Raw genomic sequence first — 26,828 nt, forward strand, 5'->3', positions numbered from 1 at the left:
GGAAGGGCTTGGAGGGTCAACTGACCCCCCAAACCTCAATGTAGATCCGTCGTTGTATGCACACATGTATGATATATGCATGGAGTAGAAAGTGAAATAATGCATTATAATATATGAGTATATATATATATATATACATATTTGAAATTTTTTTATTAAGACAATCAGTCTAATACACGCGACAACAATAACAACAACGATGATGATAATAATAATATACTCAAGAATACAGTGCTCTTTACTATCTATAAAACCATGCAATTTATAAGAGGAAAAACGGTTTCTATAAAGCATTTACCTTAGATATGGTTTTTTACTTCTTTCGGTTAGTACATAAAGAATAGATGTTTTTTGTTTAGATTATCTCATTCGGTACCAACTCAATATATCATTTTATCTTAAATTTTTTATATTAAATTAAAAAATAATTGTATTTTATTAGTTATTAGAAATGTAAGATAATTTTGACATTTTTGTTCTTACAAGTCCGAATAAAATGCACATTTTTTTAAAAAATTATAAGTATTTTTAGTATTTATATATTATGTTGGAAATTTTGGCCATTTAAAGACCTTAAATCCAATGAGTCCCTTATAAATAATTAGTTGGTTTATTCTATAGTCCCACCCACCAGATCGGCCCAACTCTTGTTCAAATCCATCAAGTGGTAAGACATCCCTCGCTTAAGTGTTGGGTCCTAAGTTCGATTCTAGGTGGGTGCGTGTGTGCATGTGTTGAGTGAAATTCCCTTGAGGGTGTGAGTGTGTGTGTAAAAAAAAAAACAAAAAAACTTATTAACCATAAGCCCAAACCAATTTTGGAGCCCATTAATTAGAATGGATTATATCCTTGTACCTAGTTTTTTAGGAAGTTTAAGAAAGAGTGAGAACCCGTGATAATTCCGGCGATGTAGGTTGGGATTTTTTTTATGAGCGATTCTTTTTTGTGAATGATACGGTAAGCAGGGCCGGTCCTAATTTTTCAAAGACCCGGGGCAAAAAAAATATGGACCCTTTAATATATATATAATATTTTTTATTTATAATAAAATATAAATAATTAAATAAAATAATTTTCTATATTTTTAAATGAAAAATATTTCTAAATCTTTGAAAGGTATAGAAATTAAACTAAACTTAAACCTCAACATTAAAAATTGATTTCTAAATCACCAAAATACGATCTTTTTATATTTATATATATCAATTAAATTATAATTATATATATATAATATAAATATATAATGATCCTCTGCTCTGTTTACGGTGGGCTTAGGTCGCGCGCCCCTCCTGCCCGAGCCAGGGCTGGCCCTGCCGGTAAGGATTTCGATGTCCTTTTCTGAGTGTCGATTTCGATGAATGTCATGGTTTGGAGTGACGAGTCGACCTCAAACTATTCGTACCTTGGATTGAGCCGAAAACTGTTGTTCTCTCACCGGATAAGGAAGAAGATCGTTACGATCGGAGCTATTCGGAAATTCGGGGCTGCCGGAGCTATTCGAGAGTGTCGCAGCAGCAGTGGCTGTTTGTCTCCGGAAACCGCCACTGTCCTGCCGCCCATAGCTGCCGAGCGCCGGAGCTGCTCGCTACTCGTCGTCGTTGCTGTCAATTTCATCTTTGCAGTTGGTTTCCAGAACACGATCAGAGAAGAATTGAAACAGGAATGAATTATTCGGATTTGATTTAATTGATTTTAGGGCCTGTTTAATATGATATTGGATTTATTCGATTTAATTATTTTCGATATTAATTTATTTGTATTTTGTATATGAGATTTTGTTTGTCGATAAAGAAAAAATTCACACTATATTAAATTTTTTTTAATATAATAAAAAATTAATAATTTTGAATTTAATATACAAAAACATAAATATTAGACCATTATTTTTCAGCAAACAATAGAGATTTTTTTTATTGACGTGAAAATTCGCAATCGCCACCCGAAAGTGCGCACTGGATAAACCTCTGATCGAACCTAATATCCTGGCCCGACGAAAAAATCTCACTAGGTGTTGCCAATATTTCCGATACAACTATAAATGCAATATTGTTAGTCTTAATCTCTTCATTTGGATTTATACTAATATTTATGCTTCTTTAAGAGTTTTATTTTATTTTTTATTTGAACAATAATGTAAATACAATATTTTGTGTGGAAAAATATGAATCAAAATCCATACATAATAAAAAGAAAACAAAATACAATTATAATCAAATTAATAAAATAGAACCTATTTTTCTTTACAAATGATTGATCAATTATTTATTAATCAATGATTATTTATTAATTTATCAAATCGATAAAAATAAATAATTCATCAATTATTTATTAATTTATTTTATTCAAAAAAATTATTTAAAATATTTTATATTTTTTTATTTGTATAAAATTTGCGTATTTTAAATATTTATTTAAAACTAAACATCAGTGTTAAAAAAAGAGTATTTTATACAAATTTATATTAACACATAGAGATTTCAAGTAAAATACAAAAAAATGTTCGATAATTTACAGTATTTTTTAATAACCAATGTAATAGTTGGTGGGCTAGGCCACCTTTCAAGGTCATTTTGAAATAAAAGTAAAATAATTAATGCTATTTTCTAGCATAAAAATTGGCCATTGTGAATATATATGATTTATAATGTATTATCAGTTTATATAATTAATTTATATTATATTAATATAAATAATATATTGTCTATTGTAATACTAGTATATATATTTTTTTGTTATTATATAATATATTGTTAGTAGTACGATGATTTTATTATTATTATTATTATATAGTATTGTAGTTATCATCTTAAATCATAATATTTTTTTTATTTTTATAAAATTAAAAAATAATACTCCATTCGTCCAATTTATATTGTCTTAAAGTATATTTTCACAGTTTTTTTAGATAATTATCTTTTTCTTATAAATTAATAAATTTGTCTTTAATTGTATGATAGAGATTAAAAGTAATAAATGAATATAAAATTTATATTTTAAAAAAGAAAATAAGACAATATTGTTGAAAGTCTCAAATAAGAAAATAAGACATTAATTTGTGAACGGAGGGAGTAAGTATCAACGTTGATATTCAAATACAACATATTAAGCATAACTTGAAAAAGAGATATTATATTTACGAGTCAATTATATATTATCTTTCCAATTGATCATGTTATAATGATCTATGTTTACTTTAATATATATGGTAATATTATTCATAACAACCGAGTCGAAATGCATTAATAAAACAATTGTAAGTTGCTATAAATTTATATTCTGGACTGTTGAATTTATCGAAAAAACCTCGAACACAAAATATAATTTAATTAGCGAAATTAATAATCAAATAAAACCCAAAATTTATATATATAAGAAAAAAGGTAAAAAGAATATTGCAATTAAAACAAAGGCATAACACCATTTCTGAAAATTGAAAATAACACAAACAATCAGGCACAAGATCAAAATTATCCTTCCATTCTCACTTTATTTCGGATTTCTTATCAATTCCCACTTTAGTTAATACTCCCTCCGTCCCAGAAAACATGAGACTATTACTGTAGATTCGGGAATTTAGGTAAAGTATAATTAGTAAGTAATTAAGAAGTATATTAGTAAAAATAATTATTATTTAATAAAAATAATTATAGATTAAGATTAAAATAAGTAAATAGTTTAATTAAAATTAAAAAAATTATAAAATTTAAAATGCTATTAAAGTGCATAATTATATTTTTAAAAATAGAAAGGACAAATTATATGGAACAGATGAAAATAGAAAATAAAAATAAATTATGTGGGATGGAAAGAGTAGAATATAATGTGTTGCACATGGTTATGTACTTCTTTTGGGTATTTTTTTTTTTTTTAAAAATACATATAAAGAACAATGCTCTTCGTTTAAATAATCATTTTAGCTAATAGAAAAATCATCATTAGTTCTATACACATTTCGTCCCAATTTAATTTATGATTTTATTTTATTTTCTGTCAGTAAGTTAAAAATAATATTCCATCCGTCCCAAAAATATAGTCTTGTTGTGTTGGGTACGAAATTTAAGGAATATTAATATTATATTGATAGTTAGTAAAAAATAAGAATAAATAATTTTTTTTGCCTATATTAGTGTAAAAAGTAGTGACAGTTGTATAATAATAATGAAAAAGTAGAGATAGTTTTATAGTGATGTTATTTATGGAAATTAGACTATTGTTTTGGGACGGACAAAAATGGTAAATAAGACTATGGTATTGAGACGGAGTGAGTAATATTTTATTAGTTATTAGAAGTGTGTAAGATAATTTTGATATTTTTGTTCTCACAAGTGCAAGTAAAATGATTTTTTTTTTTAGTAATTTACTATCTATATACTCTCTTCGTCCCTTAACAATCTATCTATATCTATTTTGATCCGTCTTATAAAAAATATCAATTTCTCTTTTTAGTAACAGTACTTTCTACTAACACTAAAAATACTCTTACAACTTACAATATATACATTTATATCACACAATACTAATAAAGTTATTTTAGTCTTTCTACTTCGTTTATGCCACACTCCAATATTTACAACTAAGGCATAACACCATTTTGGGAACTTGAAAATAACACAAATAAACAAGCACTAGATCAAAATGAAATCAAATTTATTCAATTCTCAATTCGATTATGTTTGCCTATAATTCAGTTGAAAGCATGTCTTTTTGGTTTTATATTTACTTTCCAATTTATGCCTTTAGTTTTTTTCTACTGTGTTTAGTGTTTATTTTTTGACTCCGTTTAATTGTTTTGAGTATATTCGAATTCGCTTCCACTAATTGGATCGTATATTTTTTTATTATGTATTGTTCGAATAAAATTCATTGATCCAGGATAATTTATATATAAATATATATGTTTAATAAACTTCATCCGTTCACTTAAAAAGTAAACACTTACTTTTGACACGTAGTTTAAAAAATATTATGTTTTAATGATAGTTTATGATAATTTTATACGTAAAGACCATTTTACCCCTATAATTAGTAAAATTATTGTGAAAATATTGATGTAAGTAAATGTATAGGTGAGGATATTTGTTATATATAGTAGAAAAAGAAGGTGGTAGTTCGTGTTTTGGACAATAACAAAAACATATATATTTATTAAGTGAACCAATGTAGTGTATGATAATATTATTCATAATAATGGAGTGGAAAATACATTAATATATATATACACATAAAATGGCGGGAATGTTCTTTTTTGTAATTGTATTTTGTGTTGCGAGCATCAAATTTTGAATTTAAATGTTTGATGTAATATATAAATAGATATTGATGTGATATAATTGTTGATGCAGATTTTCAACAATAAAAAGTAAAATTCGGAAAAAAAAAATTACTTTCGAATTTGATTAAATAAATGTCTGAGATTGAAAGTCCCTAGACACCGTACGATACATAAGAAAATTGAAAAGAAATACTAAAGACTGTAAAAATAAAAGGATGATCCCAAAAGAAATTCACTGAATTTGATGTCCATTGAAGATCCCGCTTTTAGGTCGTGAAAAGACCTATTTAAAAACCCATGTCAACTGCCCCAATGTTGTTATCAGGTCGTGCCTTCATATCCGATTGCCAGTTGTAACTTCTTCCAACCGCCTTAGAACTGCTTTTCATCCAACCTGCACGTCCACTGTTTCGTCTCCCTTTGCCCGTCTTCCATTTGTCCGACCTCCGCATCGGCCGTCTCATCTTTCTTCGCCCGACTTTCTTTTGTCCAACCTCCATGCCAACCGACCTAAATGCCTACTGTCTCCCTTTCCTTCGTCCGACCTCTCCTTGTCCGACCTCTGTATCCACCGATCACCTAGTCACAGGTTCTCCCGAAAAAGTTCATTTCTTAATAACACCTTAACCATTGGGCCTATAACCAAACTCATCTAAGACCCTACTGCCATTGACAGACCCGTTGAACTATACAACAATCCATAGTCAATTCTCGAAAACCCTAAGTATTGGTTTTCTTTACTCAACAATAATATATATAAATAATTTATTTAATAAATGTTGAATAATTATACTTATTTGTATAGATTCTCATTGTTTGGACATTGCTAGAACAAGAGAAATAAATGTAAAATGGCTGATAAAAATTGAAATTGAAACTATTAAGAATAACTTAAATAATATGATCAAAATCTTTAAATATTTGGGATTAAGACCTAATTAAAATTATGGTGATCTAATTGACATTATATATGTATTTAGATTAATAAATTATAAAACCTATATTTACTATGGGTTACTAATAAAATTTTGTATATACAGTATTTATCTCACTACTAATTAATTAATTATGCTTTTTATGAATATATTTTATATTTTGTTTAATATATATTTTTTGTCTCATTTTTATCCACAAAATCAATGATTTTTTTTGCTTGTGTCTTTATTCTCAATATGTTCATTATAAAATATTTGAGTTTTTGTGAGAAAAAAGATTCTTATAATGCAAAACCAATTTATCATCAAATTATTAATTTTTTGTTTAATTAAATGCAAGCATTTGAAGTATTTTGATTTTATTTTCTAATTAATATTCTAATGCAATGCATTTTAATATATTGTTTGAATATGTCCTCTATCCACATTGAAGTTGAATTATATTTATCTTGAAAATTTAATTGAACTGTAAATGTGTTTGATTAAAAAAAAAAAAAAAGTTACAATTCAAATTGCTTACTTTTCCAAATCACACAAAAAAACTAAAATGGACCAAACACAATTAAACCATAAAAATTAAATGAAAATAAAGAATATATGTTTATTATTCGATGTATTATTTAATTGATTTTAAAATCATAAAAAATAATATATGATATTAAGGATAAAATATTTAATAAAATAATATGTACATTTATGCGTTCATGCATTTAAAAGAAAAATGGTATCGGCAAAGCATTTAACTTTGCTTGTAGTAAAGATAACAATTTAAATGATCTTTTAATTCTCACTTCTATTTCAATTTTTTTTTTATCAATTCCCACTTTTAATTAATAGGATATAATGTGTTGGATATGATTTTGTACTTTTTTTGGGTATTTATTTTTCAAAAAATATATAAAAAATAAATGTTCTTGGTTCAGAAATAATGCTAATAAATTTTTATTACATTAAATAATTATTTTAGCTAATAGAAAAATACATAATTAGTTCTATACTCATTCCGTCCCAACTCAATTTATGATTTTATTTTTTATTTTTACTAAATAAAAAATAATAATATTTAATTAATTATTAGAAGTGTGTAGGATAATTATGATCTTTTTGTTTTTACAAGTGCAAGTAAAATGATTTTTTTTTTTTTTGTAAAATTATGAGTAGTTTAGTATCTATATATTAAATTACTTTTATTATAATAGAAAGTTAATACTTGTAAATTAATTTTATTGCTAAATAATAATTTTAACCAAAAAAATATTTCGTAGTTAAAAATATTGTAATTAATTAGATATTTTTTGTAGTGAAAATTAATAATTAAATAAAACCCAAAATTATATGTATATATATATATATGCAAAACGAAAACTAAAAGAATTATTGCAATTACAACTAAGACATGAACTTGAAAATAACACAAATAAACAAACACTAGATCAAAAATAAAATAAAATTTATTCAATTCCAATTTGATTATGTTTGCTTTTAATTCAATTGAAAGCATGTTTTTTGGTTTTAGATTTACTTTTCAATTTATGCCTTTAGCTTTATTCTATTGTGTTTAATTTTAATTTTTTGACTCGGTTTAATTGTTTTAATTTTATTAGAATTCGCTTCCACTAATTGGATCGTATATTTGTTTACTATGCATTGTTCGAATAAAATTCATTGATCCAAAATATAAATTCACAACATGAGTTATACATTATCTTTCCAATTGAACATATTATAAAGATATATGTTTATTTTAATATATACGATAATATTATTTATAATAATTTAGTGTAAATACATTATGTTATAGATTTATTATTTGTACGATTTATCTTAGTTTAGGTTCATGTTCACTTGTATATATAATTTTTGTATCCTTATTTTTCTAATACAAAATTCATAACCCCCCCTCCCCCTCCCCCCTCCCCCCTCCCCCAAAAACAATCGTACACATTAATAGAAATATAATTAAACCATAAAATTTAATTGCTTAGTTTTCCAAATCAAACTAAAATACTAAAATAGACCAAACACAATTAAACTATAAATTAATGAAAATAAAGAATATACTTATTATATTATATTATAATGTCAATGTACTATTTAAATTTATTATTTAATTGATTTTAAAATCATACAAAATAATATATATGATATTAAGGATAAAATAATCAAATAGCACTACAAGAAATTATCAATTTTGTAACGAGGTTTTTTCGTTCTTAAATTCACTTTTTTCGTTACTAATGATATTAAAGACGGAATTAGAGATGGAATTACGTTAGCTATGTGAACTTTAGAAACGGAATTCCCTTACAAATATACTATTTTTTTTTTGTAGTGTAGTATAAAATTTAAACTCCGTTAGTTAAAAAGGTCACTTTGGAGACTATGAAAATTTTTTGTAATTGTATTTTTGTACGTCTCTGTGCATGTGTTGAGTGAAATTTCCGTTGGGGTGTGAGTGCGTGCGTGTGTTAAAAAAAAATGTTATATAGATATAAATAATATGTGCATGTATGCATACATTCATCGTATATGCATAGTGTGGAAAGTGAAATGATGTATTATAATATGTGAGTATATCACAATCACTCCAATCCCATATGCAACAACAACAACTGTTGGTTTTTTTGTTTCTAACCGACCCAAACCCAAACCCACATCACTAGACCCGATCCAACCCAAATTGTGCTACGCGGTATGATATGTCTAATATAGGACCATTCCCTAATATTTTCCATAGCGTCAAACCCATTCTCTCTTCCATTTGTTCTTCTGCTCCGACGAAAACGCGATAAGATTTGTTGGTATCCTTCATTCTCTAACTTTATTCTTCTCCCTCGATGGTCGATTGGTAAGTTGGTTACTACTTTTGGGGCTTTATCTGCTTTTTGGGTTGCCTATATATATATATATATGTGTGTGTGTGTGTTAGGGTTATGGTTTGAAGGAGGAGAACTAAGAAAGTGAAGCGAGTGAGAGCTGAGAGAGAGACAGCCGCTTGGTGTGATTCTTTGTGTTCTTCTTTGTCTTTTGTGCGATCTCTTTTCTTCTTTGTCCTTTGTGGGATTACGGGTTCTTGGTGTCAAAACCCTTACTGCTCTCCTTTTGTGGTGTTGCCTCGTTGGAAGGCTTAGAGTCGGCGTGGAGTGGATTATGACCTGAGCCTACCAAATTATTCCAGATATTCCGTTATATTATAGCACTGTCCTCTTAATTTATATTTATTGTTATTTTTATTATTGCTACTAACCTACTAATATTCTTAGTGAGTATTATTTGGTTGAAGGAACAACCCGAATCATCGATTAAGGGGAAACAAATTCTTAACAACAACAATAATAATAATATACTCAAGAATATAGTGTTCTTATTATCTATAAAGCCATGGTATTTTTATTATCTATAAAGCCATGCAAGATAAGGGAAAAAATGGTATGTGGAGAGCATCTAATTAAAGTTTGCTTGTAGTAACAATAACATTATAAATGATTCTTCAATTCTCACTTCTATTTCAAAATTTTCACTTGTTCCCACTTTCAGTTAATAGGATGTAACGTATTGGATATGGTTTTATATTTCTTATGGGTATCTTTTTTAAAAAAATATATATATATAAATAATACATGCTTTTCGTATAGAAATAATGCTAATAAATTTTCATTAAATTAAATAATTATTTTGGCTAATAGAAAAATGCAGCATTAGTTCCATAGTCATTCCGTCCCGACTCAATTTATGATTTTATTTTTATTTTATGTAGTAAATTAAAAAATAATCCCTCCGTCCCAATTCAAAGTATCATTTTTATTATTTTTCATCTATTCAACTCCAAAGTATCTGTTTTCCTATTTTAGTAAACGTAATTATATACTAATACTAAAATACTTTTAACTAGACAAACATATCTTACACGTATAATTACTTTATACATAAAAGTCAAAAGGCCTAAATATCAAAATATCTTACACACTTCGACTAACCAATAAAATACTATTACTTCTTAATCTACTACAAAATCTCAAAGAGTCTTTGGAGTGGGACAAAGAGAGTAATAGTATTTTATTAGTCATTAGAAGTGTGTAAAATAATTTTTTCTTACAAATGCAAGTAAAATAAATACTTTGTAAAATTATAACTAGTTTAGTATCTATAAATTAAATTACTTTTTTTTTTTTATCGGAATACTTTTATTATAATAGAAAGTTATACTTGTAAATTGTTTAAACAAAAAACAATAAATATTGAGCCATCACTTTTGAGCAAAAAGTAAATGTTTTTTTTTTTTTTTTAGTCAGAAAGATCAAGAATTTTTATATCTATAAATGAATTAATAAATAGTTAATTACAATAAACGTTGGGCATACCCGGGGGATTGAGACCATCTCTAACCGAGGAGATTTTCCTCTATTTTTGCAGGACGGAGAGAAAAAAACTGTTCCAATCCACCCTGTAATTTTGCAGAATTCATCCGCTCAGCGGGTGCATTTTTTTATTTTTTTATAATTTTATTTTAAGCTTATATTTTATATATTTTATTTTATTTTATTTTTGTTACTTTTAATTTTATTATTTTTTATTATAATTTTGTAATTAATATTTATAGTAAATTATTTATTTATTTAATATTTATTAAAATTTTAATTAATTGATTATGGTAAAATAATTATAAATTATTTATATTAAATTTAAAATATTATAATATTTATTAATAAAAAATAACATTAATTATAAAAAAATATCATAACATTAAATAAAAGATAAACTTAAGAATACGTACAATATTATTCAAAATTATTTAAATAAACTTAAAAATATAATCTTGAATTAAACATGCAATATCTTAAAAATATTATTATAACTTAAATGTATAAAAATAATAAAATATTAAATTTTATTTATAATTTTAAAAATTATATAAAATAAAATATAAAGAGAATATTTTTTAACTCTACAAAAATGGAGGGTATAATCGAAGAAAAGATCTGCAAAAATGGAGTTATGAATTAAAGATAAAAACAAATAGCGACAGACCACCACAAAACTATAACAGATCGAAGTTTCAGCAAAAGTGATAGTCAATCCCAAACAAAGCATAAAACATCCAGCCTATACTCAAGGGGCAAAAATGGGACACCATCCTCAATTACCCACCCACCCATAACATTATAAAGAACATAAATTAACAAGGTGCACAGTAGAAAAGAAAACAAGCAGGTGGATAGTTCATCTCACGAAGGTTTTTCAGTGCCCATATTTTTTATTACATTAAAGACTTCATCAAAAGAGAGGGGAGGGCAGCAATGCTTCATGCAGTGTGTTAGGGACAAGAGCTCCACTGTGAATAACGTCGGCGTCCAGATCATCCACATCAGAAGGAGACCCCAGTATGTTTTTGTAGAAATCCAAAAGGTTACCCCCCACCATCAACTCGAGTGAGATTCACAATATAATTCCTCTTAGAGTTTCTCTTAATCATCGAATGAAAAAGAGCTTTCAGCATGTATCATTGTCAACTTGAAACTTGCACTTTGTTTTATGGTAAATAAAAGCAGTTGCAGCTTGCTGGAGACGACCAGCCTGCATCTGAAGGCCTGCTAGAGATTCAGGGGCGTGGCAGCCAGGTGAAGCATCAGATTCGGTTTGGGCCAGCTTAAGAGCATCAACAACAGCGTTCCAGAATATGCGAAAAGTAGTGGTTCTTATTGAGGTCTGAAAGGCTGTTCTTCAAGAGCTTCAGCTTAGCACAAAGCCACAGGCTGGGGAAGACAAGAATGTGCTGAAAGTCCCCAAAAATGATGGATGAGATGCATGCCCACGTATTGAAAAACTTGAAGGGAGTCCCTTTTGTAAAATATGATCGAATAAAGCGACAATACTTACGGTAACTTTCAAGAAGATCTGCTGCCCATCTTTCTCAAGAAGCTCAACCGTAGCAAAGGAGGGGTTCCAGGTTATACCAATGCGACCTCCTTTAAAACAATAAAAAATTGTTGATTGAGTTCCAGCCCGGTAACTTAAGGTTAATGAGATCAGTAAAATAAGAGGCATTACTCTTAGTTTCAAGGACTCCAAAGAGATGGAGGAACTGCTCTTTAATAATTCTGCACTGGGCCTGTTCGGTTCCCTCGAGAGGGATGCTACCCAGGTGAATGCCAGAATCAGCAATCTGGGTATCAGAGGCTGAAGCAGGGGCCTGGTCAGTTTCCTGAGCAGCCATTGGAGTCCACCAGGGGTTCTGTAAGCAGCTGGCTGGTGTCACAGGCAGAAGAGACCAATGGGACATAGTTTTAAGCATAAGGGATCATCCATACTTTAACTAAGGACATCCCCCTGGACAGAAAGGCGATCTTTATTAGTTGCTGTTGAAACATGACTTGGATTTAGCGGTCTACCCGACCCTAAACCAAAGCGAAAGGGCTATTTCAATTGGCAGGGTTCCTTTTAGGCTTATCCTAATTAATAACAAATAGGTTTAGGATTTAGGGTGTTTTGGGGTGCTTATAAATAGACAACTATGGTTCTTAGTCGGATGACACATTGTAAATCTCTGAATCAGTATAATAAAATCTCTCCGGTTCCTGCCCGTGGACGTAGGTTGACACACCGTCACCGAACCACGTAAAACCTCTGTGTTCTTTATTTGCTTTCTTTCTCGTTTTCTCATAACAAGTGGTATCAGAGCCATATCTCATTGATTGAAGATGTCCTCGTATAAGTTTGATCTGGAGAAGTTTAATGGGTCGAATGACTTCACGCTCTGGAAGGTCAAGATGAGGGCACTTCTGGTTCAACAAGGATGTGCGGCTGCGTTGGAGGGAGAAGACAAGTTTCCTAAAGACACGAAGGATGAGGTAAATAAGGAGACTTTGGCAAGGGCTCATTCCGCGATCTTGCTGTCAGTTACTGATGAGGTGTTACGGGAGGTTGTAGATCAGACAACGGCTTTTGGGTTATGAAATAAACTGTGTGTGAGAAGTACCAAAACAACTCTCTCACGAACAGGCTATATCAGAAGCAACGTCTTTACACCCTTTGGATGTCCGAAAGTACTCAGGTAAAGGATCATCTTGATACCTTTAACCGTATCATTCTTGATCTTCAAGGAGTTGAGGTTAAAGTAGATGATGAAGATCAAGCCCTAATTTTATTGTGTTCACTACCTGGTTCATATGAGAATTTTGTAGATACTATGCTATATGGTAGAACTACAATTTCTGTTAATGATGTGAAATATGCCATTATGTCCAAAGAATTGAAAAGAAAGGTTTCTCTGGAAGAGGGTTCTGGTTCAGGTCTGTTTGCAGGTAGGGGAAGACCACATGAGAGAGGTAACATGAATGGGAGGTCGCGTTCAAAATCAAAATCCTATAGCAAAGTTAAGTGATATCTTTGCAAGGAGAAAGGGCACGTTAAAAGGGATTGTCCACAGAATAAGGGAAATACAAAAGTTGATTCTAGTAACAGTGGCAGCAGTGCTGCTGTGGTACAAGACAGTTCTGATGATGGGGACTTTGGTGAAGTTCTGACAGCGTGTAGTGCTAGTATTGCTGATTCCTGGATTATGGATACCGGTGCTTCTCACCATATGACGTTCTCTCGTGATCTACTCACTTATTTTAAGGAGTGGAATGGAACGGTGAAGTTAGGTGATGATGGGGTTCTAGCCATAAAAGGGAGCGGGGTAGTGCAGATAAAATTGCATGATGGTACTGTCAGGAAATTTGACTGTTGGTATGTTCCTGAACTCAGAAAGAATTTGATTTCTCTTGGTACTTTAGCCAAGAATGGTTTAAAATATCATGGTGAAGGTGAGTGGGTGGAAGTCCTGAAAGGTGCTCTGGTAATGATGAAGGGAAAACTGCAGCATGGAATTTATTTTTTACAGGACAGTTCAGTGATGGGAACGGCGGCGGTATCCCAGTCCTTGGATAAACATGTGACAGGACAAATTTGTGGCACCATCGATTAGGTCACATGAGTGAGCTAGGGTTGTCTGTGTTGAGCAAGCAGGGTTTATTTGGTGGGGATGTGATAGGTAAAATTCAATTCTGTGAGGCTTGTGTAAAATGGAAGCAACGCAGGGTGAGGTTTAGTACTGGTCATCACACTTCAAAAGAAATTCTGGAGTATGTTCATTCAGATCTATGGGGTCCCTCTCCGGTGAAATCGCAGGGCGGGTGTTCTTACTTTGTCACTTTCATAGATGATTATTCGAGAAAGGTCTGGTTGTACTTTCTGAAAACTAAAGATGAGGTGTTTGGGAAGTTTAAGGAGTGGAAGACCATGGTTGAAAAACGGACGGGTAAACAGGTCAAGACTCTAAGAACTGATAATGGGTTGGAGTTCTGCAACGCTCCATTTGATGATTTCTGCAAGAAAGAAGGTATAGTGAGGCACCGCACTGTACGACACACACCACAGCAAAATGGAGTTGCAGAGCGAATGAATCAAACCCTCATGGCGCGTGCTAGGTGTATGCGCATATTTGCTGGCTTATCTAAGCAATTTTGGGCTGAAGCAGTTAACACTGCTAGTTATCTGGTTAATAGATCTCCATCAACTGCAATTGACTTAAAGACTCCTCAAGAGGTATGGTCCGGTAAACCCTCTGATTACTCTAATCTAAGAATATTTGGATGCCCTGCATACGCTCATGTGAATGATGGTAAGCTGGAGCCGAGGGCGGTAAAATGCATATTTCTAGGGTATGCAACAGGAGTAAAAGGTTATCGACTGTGGTGTATAGAAGGTAAAAATCCTGGTAAATTTCTTATTAGCAGAGATGTAACCTTTGATGAATCTGCTATGCCTGATCAGAGTAGAGGTTGTGAAAGTATTGCAGATACAAAAGATTGTGGTGCTAACCAGAGGGTGGAGTTTGAGACTCCTGACAGAGTTGTGTTAGAGGAAGAGCAGCAGGATAATACTATTTATCAATCCAATCAACCAGATCAGTCAAAACCTCAAGGGAAACCGGTTGAGGGGGAAGCTGATGACGCTGGTACTAGGGTTGAAGATTCCATAGCAGCAAGAAAGGGAAAGAGAAATATTCAGAAACCAGCTAGGTTTGCAGGATATGTCAATACATGTGACATGAATTCTGTGGCTTATGCACTAGCGGTTGGTGATAATCTTGGCTCTGATGAGCCAAAGACATATAAAGAAGCTGTGGCGAGTAAAGATGCAGAAACCTGGATTATGGCAATGAATGAATAAAGTTTGCTATGATTTGATGAAAAAGATGCTTAGATATTATTAAGCATCTCATACATGTATAATTCATTCATAATATTTTTTTAATTGATGAAAACTATATGTAATATATATGTATATATATAATTACAGTTATATAATAAATACGATTAAATTCAATCGTATACGAGTATATTTATATATATATATACACACACACGATACAATGTATGATTAGGGGTGTCGAACGTAAACCAGGTCTAAACAATTGAACTTATTCGACCTAAAATTTTTCAAGTTTGAGTTTGTGTTTCAAGTTTGCAAAAAGTTGAGTTGATCCGAATTCTAAGTGGATTTTTTTTATCATGTTCGGATTTGGATTTTGAATTGATTTAATAACCCTAAATATAAAAATCAGGTTGAATTTCAAGTTGACTTAATTTTTTTTTATTATTATTGTAATTTATAATATTTATATTACATTAAATATAAAATAATGAGTATAAAAAATAAAACTAAAAATAGATTTTTTTTTTTAGATAAATTTATTTTTTATTTTTTAAAATTTATAGTTTGTTTCGTGTTGGGTTTATTTGGATTTCGGATTACCTGAAATTAAGTCAAATTGATCTGAACTGGATCAAAAAATCCGTATTGTGTTCTAATATAGGATTTTTGGTCAAAATTTAAATTTAAAGACTAAATAGTTTTTTTTTTTTTTTTTTTTTAACACCACGGCTTAACGCGATTTGAAAACACAAATTGACACTCTAGCATTGAGAAAAACACTGGTAGCTTCAAATTTGACTTTGACTGTAAACAGAACCGAATTCGTTATATAGGTTCGAGTTCAACCTGGATCAGCAGACCGTTTGACTTATTTGTAACTGATGTCGTTTCGGGTCGGGCCGGGCCGGGCCTTTGGCCCAATCGAAGACTTTCTATAATTGTTGACTAGTGTTCTCCCGTGCTACGCACGGTAGCATAACAAATGAAAAAATTTCAAGTGCGACTCTAAGGATCACATTTATTTTTTGCATATTGATCTTTGAATATTAATTATTATATCAAAACTGTAGTATAAATTAAGAAAAAAATGCAAAAAATACTTTCATTAGTTTCTCATAATAATAGAAGGACGTTTATACAAAAAAAATTATACAAATATAAGAATATTTTTAATATTAATACAATGACGCAAAAGGTAAATTTCTGATATATTAATTCTTTTTTAAAAAATATGTTAAAAAGTTTTTAGTAAAAAAACACGATGTTTACCTACATCATTTAATTATAATATAATTTTAAAACTATTAACAATTGCATATCAATAATAAATAATTAATTACATATGATACCCTCGAGTTGGCCGTTGTTTGACCAACTGTTTTGTGTGGATGACCCGGTATTATACCATCCGAAATTGTTTAGAAGTTAAATTGATTGAATAGACTACTCATATCACCAACGTGCACATTTCTTTTCAAGAGTCATACCGAAAGAATTCTATAGTTAAACGTGCTTGTCCTGGAATAATTTGAGGAGTGCGAGAAGAACTTGTATTATGGGACCATCTACGATTTCGACACAGACTTTGTGTGACTTGTGGGCCAGGATGTTACAGTACCATACATCAATAATTAAGTATTCTTATGGTTAAAATCATAAAACAGTAATAGATATTAAATTTTAATATATATGTTATATAAACAAACAAATTTTATTAATTTTAATATATGTTATAACAATCAAAATTTATTAATTTTAATATACGTTATATAAACAATGTAGAAAGTTGAATTTAACAAATATTGGTAACGAATAAATTTAATAGAAATCAAAAGTAAATTTTATAAAAAATAAATAAAATTAAATAAAATTAAAAACTAAGATTCAAATATTTTTACTGAAAAATTACACGTACACAAAAATAAAATAATCATTATTTTTATGTAATTTACAAATATAAACAATTACCTAATAATACTTGATAATAAATATTAACTCTAAATAAGCATATATCACAAACAAAAAAGAAACTCCCAAGGCTTAGCGTTTGTTTCGTAGAAAATTGACAAATTCATAAAAGCACTCGAATTTTTGGTCATTGTTATTTCTTCTTCTTCTATTTTTGGTCATAAATAGAATTTATATTAATTTATTTGTATATATATGTATAATAAACTCTACCACGTATATTTTTGGAACAATAAAAAAAATAAAAAATTATTTTAATAATAGTGTAAGAAAACGTTTTTAAAAATTGTTAATGATGGAAAAACACTTATATAAAAAACAACTAAAATAAATTATCACCAAATTAATTTACTAATAATCAAAAAATAAATATGTTTGTTCGGAATAATTTTTATATCTCTTCATCACCCACACACATAATCTACTCCTAGTGACCCCGACTTTCAATGGAAGCGGCTCAAACGCCGCGCCGGAAAAAGCCTTCTCGTCGAAGCATTGCTTATATCTGGCCGGTGAACTCTCTTGATCGGCTTTGCTCTGTAATCGTATGTGCCGTCCACACCGCGTCCTCGGTGCCGTAACAAGTTTTTCCCTTCCAACCGAATAAGGTAAAAAGAACAATGGATTAAAGTGCAGTCGATGAAAACATTAGAGCAAAACTCTAAAATAAGAAATCATCACATTCTACCCTATCATTGCGAAGCGTCCACTTTTTATCAGCTTTGTTACTGTTTTCATTTCATTTGGTATGTTTCTTCATCTAGTGTGTTTGTTTACGGGATTAGATTGGATTTACACTATTCATCCAATTTTTTTCCCCCAAAAAATATTAAATTAAACATCTATTTTTTATTTTTTATATTATACTAAAAATCAATTTTACATTCAAAACATCACATCATTTCCTTCTTCTTCCCTGCTCCTTCTGGCCCATTCACAGTAATATCACATAGCTACTGCAAAAAAAAAATAAATAAATAAATAAATAAATAACAAAAAAAAAACAACAAAAATGAATACTTAAAAAGTCAATTGTGTTATTTTGGAAAGGAAAGCAAGTGGGAAAGGAATAAACATTTACCATCTGTGGGTAGTATTAAGTAGGATAATTTATAAATTAAGTGATGTGATGAAGAGAAATATATATTTTATTTTTTTATTTGGATGATGTAAGAGGATAAAGTGTGGGGATCAAGTATAATTAATTATTTTTTATTTTGAAAATATTGTAGAGTGTTTGGACCATGCCAAAAAAAAAATACCGCATCATATTTGGGACAGCGGGAGTACATTGGAAATAGAAAAAAAAATAAAGGAGGTAAAATTGCATCGCAATGAACAATATAATTTACTTTTTGAATTATTCTTCTTTTAAATAATTAATTCAAATCTTATAATTAATTATCTTATGGAGTAGTATAATTTTACTGTCTATTGGAATATATTAAAAACAATAAATGGAATATTAACTAATAATAAATTTATAATATTAATATTCCGCACTATAAATATCTATTCCTGTATTAAAAACATATTAAAAAAATGAACTTAACAAACGAAATGATTAATAATAAATCGAATTATACAATCAACTAAATATATATATATATATACAAAATAACTAAACCAATTAAAATATACAATCAATAAAAAAAAAAATATATATATATATATAAATGGCCACAACCAATCAAATTTCATTTAAATGGAGTATAAAATAAGATACATTAAATAAGATAAGATATAGCTATTATTAATTTAAAATTAAATAATAAGTTTACTATTAACTTAAATATTAATAATTAAATGGATTAAATAATTTTATATAATAATATATATTATAACTAAGATATGTCTAGATAAAAATATTACAATGCAAAATAAAAATATTTATTATATTTATCCTATTTTTTTACTATATTCAATTGCTAAAAAGAAATATCGATTATGTTTTATATCTTATAGTAATATATATTAAAAGAATTTACTACATTTACAAATATACTATTTTTTTTATTAATATAGTATATATTTGAAAAATAATTATTAATTATAATTATATTTTTTACAATATAAAAAATAGAAATAGTAAGGGTAAACTGTTTTTTTAGTCCCGTAACTGGACCCCTTTATCATTTTAGTCCTGTAAGTGGAGCCTGTCGTAAACTAATCCCATAAGTAAAAATTTTTTCGATGTTTTAGTCCTCCGGCGCCGGAGACTCCCGCGTGGCTCGCCGGAGGTGACGTGTCCTCCAGGTGTCCCGCCAGGTCAGCGACACCTGGCGGACACGTGGATTTATTTATTTTTTTCATTTTTTTTAATTTTTTTAATTTTTTTTTAATTGTAACAAATAAAAATAATAAAAATAATAAAAATAAAATTTAAAATAAATTAAAAATAAGTTTTAAAAAAAATTAAAAAAAAATAAAAATCCACATGTCCGCCACGTCAGCGACACCTGACGGACACGTGGATTTATTTTTTTATTTTTATTTTTTTTAATTTTTTTTAATTGTAACAAATAAAAATAATAAAAATAAATTTTAAAATAAATTAAAAATAAGTTTTAAAAAAAAATTAAAATCCACATGTCCGCCAAGTCAGCGACACCTGGCGGACACGTCACCTCCGGCTAGCCACGCGGGCATTTCCGGCGCCGGAGGACTTAAACAGCGAAAATTTTTCACTTATGGGACTAGTTTGCGACATGTTCTACTTACGAGACTAAAATGATAAGGAGGTCTAGTTACGGGACTAAAAAACAATTTACCCAAATAGTAAAGATACAATTACATCAAAATAATTTTTTTGCATATTATAAAATAAATAATTTAATATAGTATATACATATACATATAACAATAATTTAAAAAAAAAGAAAAATATAAAAATAATTATTATTCATGTGTCACATATTTTTTAAATAGAATAAAAAATTACAATATTCAATGGCCAACCCAATTGCACAACTAATTTAAAATTAAAAAAAAAATAAAATTATTTAAAATTCATTCTTTATATTTTAGTGGACTCTACACCGAGTTCAAATCTTATTTAAAATTTATAATAAAATCTTAATATTATTTTAAATAATTGAGCTAGATATCAATATTTATATTATAATATAAAATTAATATGTTAAATTTTTAACAATACTTAATAATAACTTTATATTTCATTTAAAGCTAATTTTGTAGATTAATTAAAATTATAAATTATTTTTATTTTTTAGATATAGTTATACATTGGAATATTTTTTTATATTTTTCATAAATAAGAAAAATAATTTTATGAATATTTAAATAGATTAATAAAATTATTTTATCAAATAAAAAATAATTATTAAATTTAAATATGTGTTTGTATTAAAATTGCATATATAAAAAATTATTGGCTCACATTATTGTATAAATAAGAAAAATAATTTTATGGATGTTTAAATATATTGATAAAATCATTTTATGAAATAATAATAAAAAATTATTAAATATATGTTTATTTTAATTGTATAGAATAAAATAAGAGGAAATATAATAAATAATCAAATTTATTATACAAATATTTAAATATGTTAAAAAAAATAATATATCAAACAATCAATAAATAATAATTATTAAATATTAATTATTTGCATTTAAATTACACGATACTCTCTCCGCTCCGCAAGAAGGGTGACGTTTGTTTTTTGCACATAGATTTTTTAATATTAGTATTATCACTACAAAAAATATTAATTTTGTAACAAGATTTTTTTGTTCTAAATCCATTTTTTCCGTTACTAATGATATTAAAGACGAAATTAGAGATAGAATTACGTTAGCTACGTGAACTTTAGGAACGAAATTCCGTTACAAATGTACTATTTTTTTTTAGTGCATATTGGATTATAGTAAAAAAAACAAAAATATCCTTATTAGTACGGTAGAATATAAAAGTAATATACTGTAAGTTGAAAGAGTATTTATTATATGAAGTATGAAGTACAATTACTAAATTAAGAAATGATAACCTTGTTTTGGATTGACAAAAATGAAAAATGGTAACACAGCAGACTATTATATTATAACCAATAAAATAAATAAATAAAAAAAAAATCAAAACTCCTACCAAAAAAATGCAATGATCAATCAAATGTAACGACTAATAAAAAATTAAAAAAAAAAAATTCAAAACCGTTACAAAGTTTTACTTTACATTATGGTGGGATCACAATAAATTCAAATATATATATATAAATAAAAGATGTCCCACCACTTTCCGCCAATTTGTCGCGCAGTGCATCAGCAGTCACTCTATTGGCTCTCAAATCACCCACTGCGATCGATTGATCTCTCAAACTGCAGATTTTTTCTTTTTTGCTGTCTTCCCACCAGAAGTACACTTGACACAAATTTGATGGCTAATCGAGCTGAGCACAGCCCCAACGAGCACGGTAGTTATACTGATCTTGTCGAGGCAACACAAATTTACTCATTTTCTTCTAATTACAGTCGTATTAAACGATAATTGTTGTCCTGTTTCTGAATTTATGGTTTCGGAATATCAAAGGGATGGAGAGTGGTAGCGTGGGGCATGTTTATACCCTGGACGAAGCGCTTTCTGTGGTAGGGTTTGGGAAATTCCAAGTTTTCGTGCTGTTGTACGCGGCACTAGGGTTGATCTCCGAATCAATGGAATTGATGATATTGTCGTTCATAGGACCTTCTGTTAAAGATGAGTGGGAGATTTCATCAGCGCAGGAAAGCTTGATAAGCACCGCGGTGTTCGCCGGAATGCTCGTCGGAGCTTATTTCTGGGGCGTCTTGTCGGATAGCTATGGAAGAAGGCATACTTCTCTACTCAATACCTAATTTTGTGGCCTATTGCGATATTTCTATGACAATTTGCTGTTGATTTTTCAATAAATTATTCTGTGGAGGGTGAGTCAAATTGGATTTTGTCTAATTTGTTTCATAGTGCTTTGAATTTCTATGAACAGATTGGCTTCTGGAAACTTGATTTTAATGTAATTAACTGTGTAGCTGTGATTTATGTGTCTGGATATTTGGACTTGTTTATTGACATTCTGACTTCATTGTCATCTTGCCAAATCTGTTATTACCAGGATTAGCCTTCTTGGTGTTGCTGCATTAACTGCCATAGCTGCGTTTCTTTCTTCCTTCTCCCCGAATTATGTTTCTCTGGTGCTAACCCGCATGGTAGTCGGCATCGGTCTAGGCGGTGGACATGTGTATTCATCATGGTTTCTTGAGTTTGTACCTGTTCATAACCGTGGCATTTGGATGTCCATCAAAACTACGGGAACAACACTGGGGACAGTTCTTGAGGCCTTATTGGTGTGGGTGCGTCGCGTCTATTCATCCTTAATAATTCGACATTCCTTCTAGATATTCTATCTGGTTAATTATTTCTTTATGTCCCAATTTCAAATGTATTTCCTTTTTGATAACTATTCCCGTCATGCTTTTCTAAGTTCTAAAATTCACTCGGGGTCTTTTTGTATGTAACTTTTTATGTCTTTACGAAACCTTAGATCCTTTGCATTTCACAACAAAGTGAATTTGCCATTTACTGGTCTGAAGAATTTCCTCTTGTTTTCTGCTGCAGCTTGTTTTGCCACGAATGGGATGGAGGTGGCTACTTGCAATATCATCGGTTCCCTGTTTTGCAGCATTTGGATTATACTTTCTCACAGTAGAGTCTCCACGATATCTCTATGCCAACAGCAAGATCGCTGATGTACATAACATTTTGAAGAGAGTGGCTGTAGTAAACAAAAGGGAACTTCCTCCGGGGAATTTGATTTCTGATTGCATCACTGAGTTGGATGAGGAATCTAATTCAACAGCAGACGACGCCCCTTTACTATCCAGCAAAAAGAAGGAAACTTCTGTTCTGCTACCGGGCTTGCAATCCTTGTTCTCCCTTCTTTCACCAAGTACATTACGAGCGACCCTTCTGATTTGGGTAATCTACTCTGCCAATGCATTTCTGTACTATGGAGTTGTGTTGTTGACCTCCGAGTTAAGTAGCGGAGAAAGCCAATGCGCGACAAGTGGATCTCATTCTTACGATGAGACAAATTCTAGCCTTTATGAAAATGTATTTGTTGTTAGTCTTGCAGGTATATGGAGATGTACTTCTTTTGCCGATTGTTTCTTATATTTTCAGTTTTCCTGTGCTAATTTATGATGTTCTTGCAGAGCTCCCTGGGGTTGTTTTAGCTGCAATTTTTGTCGACAAAATTGGCCGTAGAAACTCCATGTTACTCATGTATCTGTGCAGCTTCATACTTGTGTTACCGCTCATGTTCTATCCAAATGAAGTTTTGAAAGTTTGTCTGTTGTTCGGAGCTCGTATGTTTATCATCGGGGGCTATACTTTGGCTGGCATTTACTGCCCGGAGGTAAACTGTTCTATCTTTTGTTCAGCTCATTTGAAGCTCTTAGATGTTAAAATGCTTTTTTATCTCCAATGCATAATATTTTTATCCTTACATTAGTACAGATGATTCAGAAATTGAGTTTGTTTGGTTATGTTCATACTAATTTATTAAAACTTCACATCAATTTGTATGTGGGTGGGTGATAATACTATCTACATTTCTTATGCACTATCCATTAAAACAGAGAGATAATTTCCTAGTTTAGTTCATCTTTATACATATAATAAATCTCACTGCAATTTCACATATGGGACAATAACATTAGCATGTGTTGTCTGTGATGTATATAAACTTTGTAAAGTCTCTTTGTTTGTTATGTGTTGTCCGGCTTTGAGGTGTTGTCAGCACCGTATTAAATATATTGATTCAGCGTACTAACAACAACCTTCACTTATATATATATTTGGGGTAAATTATATAACACTCCCTCGTGTTTTAGTAAAAATGCACAAAACACCCCGTGTTTTATTTATTGCGTAAAAGCCCTTGTGTTAATGTAATGTTTGATTCTAAATAAAGATCTAAATTACACAAATTTTATACAAATAATATCTTAACTAAATTTTTTGAATAAATGGTGTTTAGTGCAAACTTTATATTAACAGAAAAAGGTTTCACGCAATAAATAAAATATAGGGCATTGTGTGCATTTTTAATAAAATACAAGAGAATGTTATATAATTTACCCTATATATTTGTTTTTGGATGGCGAAAAAGTTACTCTAAATAGCAAAATGTCTACTAAGCCAATATTTCTAGTATAAAGTCTAGTGACATCATATTTCTAGCCATAAATCTTATTAGCATGATTGTGTGGGTAATTTATCTAAATGGCAATTTCATCTATATTAATACAAATACGTATTGTACATTTGTACCAATAATATTTCATGATTGTGTTAGTATTATTAATGCTTATAGTTTTTGTATAATCTTCTGCATCTTTAATGTATATCAGCTTTGCCATATAAACATGTTTTCCATACAAAATTTCACCTCAAAAACAAATGCTTAACGAAAATTTATTAAACTTGTAAATGGTCCTATACACATCAATGTGATCAAAATGAAATATTTGTGTTTCTTTCCACCATGAATTGAGTTTGGAAGTTTGAGTTTTTATATTCTGCAACAGGAAAAAATTACTATTCTTTTAGTAATAGTAAAAAACAGTGTAGAGACTCAAAAGAGCAGGTGTTATTTTGACTCATTTTTTTTTAAAATTCAATAAATTATATCACCCCCTCTTGTGTTTCAGTAAAAATGCATAAAATACCTTTATCATATTTTATTTATTGCGGGGAACCCTTGTATTAATGTAAAGTTTGCACAAAATACCGTCATTGTTCAAAACTGATATTTGATTGTAAATATGAACAAAAAATGCAAGTTTTACATAAATAAATTTTTTTGATTAAAATAAATAAATAAATAATTGATTAATCTTTTGTTGTATAATTTTTTGTTATCTATTTTTACAAAAACTATAAAAATAAATGATTGGTCAATTATTTATTTATTTATTTATTTTATTTAAAAAATTTATTTAAGATATTTTACGTTTTTTATTTGTATAAAGCATACATAATGTAGGTTTTTATTTAGAACCAAATATCATCTTTGCACAAAGAGGGTGTTTTGTGCAAACTTTACTTTAAAACAAAGAAATTTTACTTAATAAATAAAACACAGGGCATTTTTTAGTAAAACACAAGGGAGTATAATATAATTTACTATTTTTAATTTTATTTTACTTGCAGATATATCCGACAAGTATTAGGAGCACGGGAGCGGGTGTTGCCACTGCAGTCGCTAGAATTTCGAGCATGATTAGTCCGTTTGTCTCTGTGGGATTGGTTTCGAGCTGCCACCAAGCGGTTGCAGTAGGTATATTTGAGTTTGTAATAATATTTTCTGCAACTTGTGTCTTTTTCTTTGCAGTTGAAACCAAAGGAAAAGAGCTAAACGACAATGTTTCCACGAACAATTAGAGCTGGCATGGCCTCCGAGATATCGATTACCTGGAGGTTAGTTATTCATGTTAATTTGTAATTGTAAAATATGACATAAATTACTGCTTATTATGTACAATAATCGAAGCATATCTCGTAGGGGTATTATAGTTTTGGTTTGAAAATTACGCTGTTGCTACCTTAGTTTAGTCCTTTTTCCGTCTACCAAATGTATGCATATTTGAATTGTAACTAGTTTTAATAAATGTGTAATTATATGAGTTGATTATGACATAAAACAACAATATTGTGAGAAGTACACGAGGGTGAATGAGGTTATGAAATCTTTTGGATAAATTGGTTGACACATTATAATATTGAGACTATGAATTAAGGAATGTATAAAAGTTTATATATATATATATATATAAAGTGCATAATTATTTTGCACAATAATAAGAGCATGCATAAATTTGGTGGACAAGTGGTGTATTACTTATAACCTCTGGATTTAAGTATTTATTTTTTGTGAGGTGATGTATAGGTCAATCCTAGATAGAAGGGCTGAGTTGTGTTTTTTTTTTTTTTTTTTTTTTTTTCTTTTTAATTTTATGTTTGAACTTAACTCGTTGAGGATTCGAGTTTGTTCACTTGAATATGAGTGAGTTTTCTTTGAACTCAAGTCCGTCAAATAATTTTATTTATTTATTTTCGTCTAAGGCTCAACCTAGCCTATTAAGTTATTTTTATTATTTTATTTTATTACTTGTTCACCAACTAATTTTGTGTTGACACAATTCCTAATGAATATTAATAAAAATACTATATATATATATCCATACAATATAAATAATATATACTCCATCAGTTCCCATTGAACGGGGTTTTATAGTAGATAAAATAATAGTATTTTATTAATTAGCACAAGTGCGTAAAATTTTTTGATATTTTTGTGCACTTTTATGTATAAAGTAATTGTATGTGTAATAGTATGTTTATAATGTAAGTAAAAATTAAATGTATTTTGATATTAATATATAATTATTAAGCGATACTT

General features: G+C 29.3%; 1 protein-coding gene across 2 annotated transcripts; it reads left to right on the forward strand.

Moving 5' to 3' along the window:
* Positions 1 to 21,659: 21,659 nt before the first annotated feature.
* Positions 21,660 to 26,087, forward strand: LOC127244463 (organic cation/carnitine transporter 7-like). Of its 2 annotated transcripts, XM_051265020.1 has the most exons (7): positions 21,731 to 21,806; positions 21,923 to 21,978; positions 22,073 to 22,199; positions 22,479 to 22,716; positions 22,982 to 23,498; positions 23,578 to 23,780; positions 25,580 to 26,087. In XM_051265020.1, the coding sequence occupies exons 3-7, from the start codon at positions 22,147 to 22,149 to the stop codon at positions 25,808 to 25,810; spliced, it is 1,242 nt and encodes a 413-aa protein (XP_051120977.1). In that variant the 5' UTR covers positions 21,731 to 21,806; positions 21,923 to 21,978; positions 22,073 to 22,146; the 3' UTR covers positions 25,811 to 26,087. The 2 variants fall into 2 exon arrangements, with proteins under 2 accessions (XP_051120976.1, XP_051120977.1); XM_051265019.1 differs by having other exon boundaries at positions 21,660 to 21,806; positions 21,923 to 22,199.
* The last annotated feature ends 741 nt before the right edge of the window (positions 26,088 to 26,828 follow it).

The sequence above is a fragment of the Andrographis paniculata genome, unplaced genomic scaffold, assembly GCF_009805555.1.
Source record: "Andrographis paniculata isolate CXL003 unplaced genomic scaffold, ASM980555v1 Contig9END, whole genome shotgun sequence".
Classification (NCBI taxonomy): Eukaryota; Viridiplantae; Streptophyta; class Magnoliopsida; order Lamiales; family Acanthaceae; genus Andrographis; species Andrographis paniculata.